Here is a 9012-nt window from a genome sequence, read left to right on the forward strand (position 1 = left end):
CCTCCTCTCCTCTCCTCCTCTCCTCCCTCCTCCCTCCCCCCTCCTCTCTCCTCCTCTCTACAGGCAGCAGTCTCTCTTCCACGTTCTCTCTGCATATTCGGTCTACAACACAGTAAGTAGCAGTTTTCTCCATCACATGAAACTAAACTCAATTAAAGTGATAAAATCTGGCTGCAGTTGAGTTTCTGTGTGTGATGCAGGAAGCAGGAAGTTATTACCTCATCAGTTTTAATCAGTGAAGAGTTTCTCACTCTCAGATTTTCTACTGGAGGCACCATTAAAAACACGAAGGTGATCAATTACAGATATTTAATCGAGTACAAATAGATTCTTCTTTCAGGCAATATCAATAATATGTCAATACATTGATTCCATTTTTGCTTGTCTCGCGGTGACATTAATATGTTGGTGCATCTCTCCACAAGGTTTGGGGATTTGTCACTAAGGCGGACCGACGTAAACTGACGCTGTGCAACATCGTTAGAGTTCGTTATGTTGTTTTTAAGAGAGAGTAACAGCTCTGGCAGTTAGCTAAATTCAGTGTTAACATGTTTAGCCACGTTTAGCAGGTATAAGTTTCATCATGTTCTTCGTCTTAGTTTAGCATGTTAGCATGCTAATATTTGCTTATTAGCAGGGAACACAAAGTTAGAACACAAAATAGTTTTGACATGAAAAATCATTTGACCTGATGATGGCGCTAGATGAAAAATCAGAGGATCACCAAAGTCAGTAGGATTCATCCTCTGAATATCTGCGTTAAATTTCATATCAATCCATCTGATAGTTGTAATGACATTTCAGTCTGGATCAAAGTGGTGCCATCCCCAGAGCTTAGCTGCTAACGAGGCTAAAAAACACCATTTTCATGTTAAACACGTTATTTTCTGTTTATTGTTTTTTAATGACTTGAAAAACGAGTCTCTTTAATCCCAACTACACCTTTAAAAAAAATCTGGTGTTTTAAGACTGACGTTAGTTCGTATTAGGGACCTGGAGGGTTCAGACAAACATGTCTCTAAGGTTCCCAGCTACAGTGCTACAGAACCTCTTTGTGGGCGACACAGGAAACAGAGTCTGTAAACTCTGTACGTTTCGACTGTGCAGATTTAAAGAGTAGAAAATAAAGCAGCTATAGAAAACTGAGCAATGTCCTGTGTTTGTCTTTCTGTCTGTCGCCTGCAGGAGGTGAGCTACTGCCAGGGGATGAGTCAGATCGCCGCCCTGCTGCTCATGTTCATGAACGAGGAGGACGCCTTCTGGGCCCTGTCACAGCTGCTGACCAATCACAAACACGCCATGCACGGTGAGACGTCGCAGCGAGCTCGTCTACAACATGAAAATAAAAAAACTGCCTCTTGCATGTTTTCCAGATGAAGTGCTACGAAGAAGAACGAAATAAGAGTCGTGTTTGCGCCGCTCCTGCGCCGCCCGTCCACATTCGTGTTAAGGTGGATTAAAAAAGCGCCTCTCTGCTCTCTCTCCTCTCTTTTCAAGGATTTTTTGTTCCCGGGTTTCCTAAACTTCAGAGATACCAGGCGCATCATGATCAGATTATCTCCAAACTCATCCCCAAACTGAAGAAACATCTGGTGAGGTCACAGTTACGCAAGCGTTTCATAAGAGAGCGAGGGCGAGGGAACGACATCGCATCAACAACTCTGATCTGTGGTGACATTTAATGTGATTTGATGCCCTGTGGATGTTTACTCTCTCTCTCTCTCTGTCTCTCTCTCTCTGTCTCTCTCTCTCGCTCTCTCTCTGTCTCTCTCTCTCTCTCTCTCTGCCTCTGTGTCTCTCTCTTTCCCTCTGTCTCTCTCGCTCTCTCTCTGTGTCTCTCTCTCTCTCTCTCTCTCTCTCTCTCTCCCTCTCTCTCTCTCTGTCTCTCTCTCTCTTTCCCTCTGTCTCTCTTCCTCTCTCTCTGTCTCTCTCTCTCTCTCTCTCTCTCTCTCTCTCTCTCTCTCCAGGACAGGGAGCAGATGTCTGCAGGGATTTACAGCACTAAATGGTTCCTCCAGTGTTTCATTGACAGGGTGAGGAACGTGTCTGATTGATTCCCTCTGTATCTAATGTCTTAATGACAGTGTTGTATTTATTCTGCAGTTACACAAACACATTGAAAAGCATTGAAATCAGTTCCTTCAATAAAAGCCCTGTCGCTAATACCAGCCACAGTAGCAGTTAAACACTTACATTTACTTAAATTAATTGGTTATATTTTAAACTGCTTATCCTAACCATCAATTTCTGCCGCCTCTCCCAAGAGTAGATCACTTTTAATGAACATGTGAGCGTGTGATATTTTATCAAGACAATATGAACCCATCCGTGAGCAGAAGAGCGAAGGATCTCAACTTCTCTTTTTAATGGTTTATTAACATATAAGGTGTGTATTTAGATTTAAATAAAAACTCTACACAGTAAGATATCAAAGATTAAAATAAAATAAACTTATTCTTTAACGGAAAAGAGAGAAAAATCAAACAATATTTTTGCAACAACATGTTTATATTCAGTAGATCCTGCAGCGCTGTAGTTCGACTTTGATTTAACATTTAAAACTAGCTCCACCTCGAGCTGCTGATCTGGATTCAGGAGCCGCCCAGTCCACTTCTGTCGTGCACTACTCCTTTTCAAAAAGTCTACAAAGCATCAGTTTACCACATTCAGTAGCAGGGAGAAGCTTCAGAGAGCAGAGGGCAGTAAGTGTGGACTGTTAAAGTAACAGCGTAACATGAGTTGAAGTTCATGATATTTCAACTGCTGCTGAATCATCAGCTGCTCCTGCAAACGCAGCGTCGTGTTCGTCCTGACAGTCACAACATCAGGTAGTCCTCTAACCTCAGCGCCGTGTGATTCATATCACAACACTGAGCGACGTGCAAAGGCCAAACAATGTGTCAACCACCAGCTGTTTAACTGTCTGTGTCATATGTGAAAAACTCTCTTCTGTCTTCAGTCGGTATCAAACACTCACACCCGTTAACCCTCTGACGTCTGAGGGCGTTTCCTCGAGTTCTACATTATTTCTTGAATTCACCTTTAAAGGTTACCTGCATCAAACAGAGCACCCAGGTGTTTTATGTCACAGCTTTCAGAACAATCTCAGCTCTCTCTGCCATCAAGCCCCTTTTTGTCACAAGGAGATCATTTGGCACAAATGCTGAAAAATTGAAGCCTAGTTTTTCCAAATTCTTCAAATATTTTGTGAAAACAAACCTTTACAAACTGTTTTTGTGTTCACCACAGTCTATACGTTCATAGAAATAGTGGTTTACAGAAATAAAATAGTAGATAAATGGATAAAAAATGCCTGAAATGAGTCGTCTCGTTAGATGAATCCAGGAGGAGTTACGTTTAGTTTGCAGTTAGTGTGGAGGACAGAAGAGGAAGCACCGCTGTCCACCTCTTAGTGAAGAGTGCCACCTACAGAGACGACAGGAAACATCACATTAATGCGCACACTGTTAGAAGATCACGGTGAAGTTCAACCTAAAAGCACAACAGCCTTTATTACTGAGAATGACTGAAACAAGAAATTTGTCAATTTGCCTTTTTAAATATAATTTTACATGATTTCAGCAGAAACCGTCCTGCTGATATTTGAGCTCGAGGACATTGCATTAGAAGAGAGCATTAAGAGCTGTTAAGCTAAACTGCTATTAGTCTCCTCCATGCATGCCCACAATCCTGTGGTGGTGGTCTGGCAGGGTTCGGCTGCTGTCAGCACTTCTCCGTCCCGCTGACTAGCTCGGCTCGGAGGGGCCCGTGGGCCTCTGAGGTCTGGCACAGAACCAAAGAAACCTCCTGACTCCGGCCAGGACCAGAACTGCATAACATGTGAAAAACCGCTGGCGTAAACAGACCGAGCTGACTCGCAGCGATATGGTGACTTTGTCGTGTTTGTGATCCTGCAGACGCCGTTCACCCTGACCCTTCGTCTGTGGGACATTTTCATCCTGGAGGGAGAGAGGCTGCTGACCGCCATGTCTTACACCATCCTGAAGATACACAAGAGTAAGGAGTCGCGGCACAGTTCACCACAGAGAGAGAAATCATTATCTACTCAGGCTGTTAGTCATCACCACAAACACCAGTCAGCTTGAGCTTTTTATCAAACTGTTTAAATGAACTGATTCTGAAGATTTTCAGCTGTTGGTTGGTTTTTTCTGCCAAAAGTGCAACTGTGAGAAAATCCCGACAGCAATAACTCAAAGTCATTGTTTATTTTGAGCTCTTTTAACATCACACTGATGAAAACTAAATGTGTTCACATGAGCTTGTGAACGCTGCCTAAGTGTCTGCGTAATAAACCAGTCTGATTCTGGTCGACACAGTGTCCTAGATAGAGCTGAGAAGTGGGATGAGCAGCTGTTACCAAATTCATACACAACTGACCCTGCTACAGAACTTGAAGCTCTGTGATTGGATGTTTCTCTCTGAAATGCACCTTGGGAGTCGCAGTCGACTTCTCTCCTCAGGCTTCTCGTATCTTTGCCTTTTATCGATATTTTCAAACACAGTTGGTAAACCTTTATACTGATGATACTTATACACAATGTTTTTGGAAACCTTATCTTAAAGAATACAAACATGTTTATGTGCAAAACCTTTTCTTCATTTGACAAAAGAATATAAAGTTGTTTGTGTCATCTGAAAACAAACAGCTGTTCAAGAACGGCCCAAATCAGATAAAGATGAAATTGGCAAATGTTCAATACGGAGCCCCAGTTACTGCACAGCTGATGAGAGGTGCATGATTCAGGTGAAGTTGACATCACAGTTTGTTTATGTGGCTTTAACAAATAAACGGTGTGTTTTCTGTACGTGCAGAGCGTCTGGTGAAGATGTCCCTGGAGGAGCTCAGAGAGTTTCTGCAGGAGCGGATCGCTCAGACTTTCTTCTACAGTGACGACGTGATCGTGGAGCAGCTTCAGGACTCCATGACTGAGCTGAGAAAAATGAAGCTGGACCTTCCTCCTCCAGGTACACGGCTGCACAGAGCTGAGAGTCTGGTCTTAAGTACAAACCTGAGTTACACCTGTTCTGGACTCTTGCTGCCGACCCGGGAGCGTGTTGTGTTCTTAAGAGTCTTTGTGCTCCTGGTTGTTTTCAGGGAAGCCTGAGGAACTGCCTCGTAAGCCTCTGGGTCAGGAGCTGCCGGTGCTGTTGAGTCCGGTCCAGTCCTCCAGAGGGAAGTCGTCCTCAGCCAGCGGGTTCCCCAAAGCTGGTCTGAGCCTCCACATCATCTCCCACCAGCCGGACTCCATCTCCCCTGACCAGAGCCCCTCCAAGGACCCCAAGGATCTCGACGCCGCGGAGGAGGAGGAGGCCCCTCTGCCTTCCCCAGACCCGATCATCATCCACAGCCAGGCCCCGCTCACCCCCGACGGCTCCCCACTGACGGGGCCTCCGCCTTACCAGCCCCCAGGGAGCCAGACCCTGGTCACAGTGGATCAGCCGTCTCTGCCGGATCAGGAGGGGGATGAACCGGTCTCCACAGGACCTCGCTCAGCTCTACAGATTGCAGACGCACTTTTGCCGACCTCTACAGATGACTCCTCTGCATCCGTCACCGACCAGTCCTCCTGCGGGATCCCTCGGACTTGTTCAGCGCCTGTAGTCCAGGCGGCCTCGCCGGGGTCGGGCCCGGCCCATGTTGAGGGTCTGTCGGCGGCAGAGGCGGCTGAGGACAGGTACCTGGTCCAGCTGCTGGAGCAGGCCTCGGCTCTGTGCACCGACAAGAACCTGAACCAGGACTCAAGCACAGCATCAGAGGAAACACAGGCGGCAGACGTTTCATGAGACGAGCAGATCATCAGTTTATTGATGAAGTTACTTCTCCATTTATTGGATGATTTTACCAGTAAGGTTTAGGAACAATATGATTTATCAGTCAGATTATCAGTGTCAAGCAATAATTGCTTATAGATGTGGTACCAGTTTCAGCGCCAACACCGATATCGGTGATAATTTGTCAGTTTAAGAGGTAAATTTAGTAACTTTCTAAGAAGTTTTGTAACGGCTGTAAGAAGCATTTTTCCTCCTTTAGATATTTAAATCTGTTTCCATGTGAAGCGACAGTGTCACTGTGGGCGTTTGATTTTCACCTGCAGGAGGTAAAAGGTTTGAAAACATCAGTGAAGATTCTCAGTCACAGCATTAAAACCTGTTTTAGTGATTTACAGTAGGAAGCTTCCTGATCAGCAGCAGAGCCGTGACTCCTGGGCTTCAGTGTGACGTCCTTGTTTTACAGTATTAGACAGTGGAAAGTAGCAAAACTTTATTCTGTGGGGGTTTTATGTGCAAACAGTTGTTACCAAGATTAATACAAAGTTTAAATCTCATAATTATATTATTCATTTGCATAGTAGACTGTATGCGAACACTGGCGAGCCACTCGTATGGCTTAAAAATGAATCCAAATACGAATGAATAGACTCAGCCCTGTCCAATCACACTGGTTTATAATAACTATAATAGTGCTGCATGTTGCTTGGATTGTGCACAGAACAAAGTCCACTCAAAAAAAAGTCACTCAGTTTTTGTCAAAATGGCGTCCTTCAATAATCTTGACAGTCTCTCCTCACACAGGTGTTTCTGCCTCCTGTGAACAGGTGAATCAGCTCTGCAGCGCTGCTACATATCAGCTCAGATCAGAGAGATTTCCTCGGCTCAGAAAGTGGAAACACTTTCACTCCTCAGCCCGAAAAGTAAAAAACCACATTTGGACTGATTTCCTGCTCCGAGCCGGGATGTGAGCCCAGTTTGTTTTCTGCGGCTCTGGAGGAGTTTGGTCACAGTGATGTCCTCAGACTACAGATTTAAAACAGAAAACCTGCATCACAAACTGTGGTCATAAAGTCTAAAAAGTGTAGGTGTTTACCAGGCAACGAGGCTCCAATGAAAGATGCATTATGGGAAGTGTCGTATGTAGTGTTTTCGGAGCTTGACCCAGCGGCTGAAAGTCAGGAAAACCCGACATCTGCTGCTTTGAGTTTGACTTTTCTTTTCTTAATCCGTCTCTTTAAAGAACCCGCATTTGATTTAAGAGGAGTACTTGAAAAAAATAATGAATCATCAAATAAATCTGCAGCTGGTATCAGAATGAGAGTGTAACAGTAAAACTCCTCTCGTGCAAACTAGATAGATGAAGTTTCACTTGCAGAGAAATTACAAAGATTAATTATCTGACATGGAAATGGAAATGATTGATCATTAGATTGCTCAGATCCGTACGAGTTTACCTCACAACCTTAATTAACCCTTCCACCACGTGACTACCACTGTGTTTCTGCAGATTTCTCCATGTGATCGTTTCTTTCTCTTTTCGTTCACAAAGCTTGTTATTTTGCATTTGGAGAATTAGCGACACTCGGCTCTCAGAGGAGACGCCGGATGACGAGGAGACTAAACTGCTTCAATCAAGACTCCTTACAGGACTCTGGGGCGTTCGACGTCACATCTACAGCTGTCTCCTCATTGGCTGAAAAAGTCTGAATTACCTGGAGAGTTTTATTACAAAGAGAAGGAATTAAAACGGCATCACCCTTTACAATAAAATAATTTTTTTTTGTAGTTTTGTAATGTTTCGTCAAAGAACAAAATGTTTGCTCAGTCGGCCTTTGTAAAATATTTGCTAGCAGAATTACAGTTTTATTTTTTGTACTAATGTCTTGATGCCTTATTTGGATCGGCCTCAGTTCTTCTGTGGACATTTTTTGACGTATCCTGCAGAGCGACAGAGGAAGTGAGGTTCATGTGACTCTACATGAGGGAAAGAAGCAACTTTTCAGGTGACGGGACTGAACACGAAACCTCTGACATGGTGAGCTGGCTCACTCTTATGATTGTACACATTCAAACCTACACATTCATTTTAAAGAAGTGGTTTTTTCTAGCTCAGTAATTTATTGTTTTAGCGTCTTCGAAAGGGCGTCCAGGTCCTTTAACAACAGCTCTTGTGCTCATCCTTTTCAAGAACTGGAGTATTTGCTGCATTCCCACTGAGATCCTTGAAAAGAGAAAATAGACTTTTTTTAATCTTACAGAAAATGACCTGGATGTAGATGTACCTGCTTCTGTTAACATTGTGTTTAGAAATGTACAGTATTGTAGAACCAGTAGGTAAGATGAGTTAGGACAAGTTTCCCCATCTGAGGGCAGAGGACTCATTTCTTCAGCTTTGTGCTTAGAGACAGTGAAAGGTCGACATCTTGTGGCTGGTTTAGTTCAAGCATGTCTCTATCTAGATGTAGCCAAGGAGAGTAGAAATGTTGTGAAAGCAGTTTTGAACTTTTAGATTTCATCCAAATTAGAAGAAGAAAAAAAAAACTGATTATAAAATCTTCTTCCAATTTAAGGCCATTATTTTGAATTCTGTGAATATGTTGCGGCTTTTTATGACATTTCACTGTATTTTAATGCTAAAACTCCAGATAATCTAAACTTTTTGAATCGTTATGTATCAAACTTTAAATGAAACTCTTTAAATGAGATGAAGTTATAATAGTGTGACATTGTTAAGCACTTCACGTCAGAGTGTGTGGGGGGGAACAGTGTGTTTACTTCTTGGCTACAGATTTGTTGTACATTGAAATACGCAGAACCTTTTACTAGGACTTTGAGGAAGTTGATGAAACCCTGGAGCTGAAACAATACAACTTTTATCATTCTTTAATCTGTGTGAGTCCTTTTTTTCTATAGAGCACTGGTGTTACATCATATTCTGTGACCACTGAATGGTTATTTATCTTTAAAGACTAAATAATTTAAAAAATCTTTTGATAACTAGATTTTGGGATCCTAGACCCTCAAGGGCCCCAGATTCATCCTCCATCTTGTGACTCTGTTGTCCTTAGTTATTTTAGTTTACATTGATCTCATTTGTTTTAAAGTTCTGTTATTATCAAATTATTAATTTTTTTTCTGTGTCAAATATTTGCACACACACACATACAAATTTTGGGCAAGGTGGTATTATTCCATCTCAGAAGTAAAATTATTTTCCTT

The 9012-nt window shown here is 42.9% G+C and overlaps 1 protein-coding gene across 2 annotated transcripts in view; it reads left to right on the plus strand.

Moving 5' to 3' along the window:
- LOC111644319 (USP6 N-terminal-like protein) overlaps positions 1 to 8680 on the plus strand; it is a 29784-nt gene extending 21104 nt beyond the window's left edge. For both annotated transcript variants that reach the window (XM_023393156.2, XM_087170122.1), the window contains exons 8-14: positions 64 to 112; positions 1186 to 1306; positions 1498 to 1592; positions 1968 to 2033; positions 3918 to 4017; positions 4834 to 4986; positions 5117 to 8680. In XM_023393156.2, the coding sequence (XP_023248924.1) occupies positions 64 to 112; positions 1186 to 1306; positions 1498 to 1592; positions 1968 to 2033; positions 3918 to 4017; positions 4834 to 4986; positions 5117 to 5805 (1273 nt within the window). In that variant the 3' untranslated portion in view covers positions 5806 to 8680. The remainder of the gene's footprint in view (positions 1 to 63; positions 113 to 1185; positions 1307 to 1497; positions 1593 to 1967; positions 2034 to 3917; positions 4018 to 4833; positions 4987 to 5116) is intronic.
- Positions 8681 to 9012: the final 332 nt, after the last annotated feature.

This window comes from Seriola lalandi, unplaced genomic scaffold (genome assembly GCF_002814215.2).
Source record: "Seriola lalandi dorsalis isolate HSWRI2012SDOR001 ecotype SW California unplaced genomic scaffold, Sedor1 jcf7180002054929, whole genome shotgun sequence".
NCBI lineage: Eukaryota > Metazoa > Chordata > Actinopteri > Carangiformes > Carangidae > Seriola > Seriola lalandi.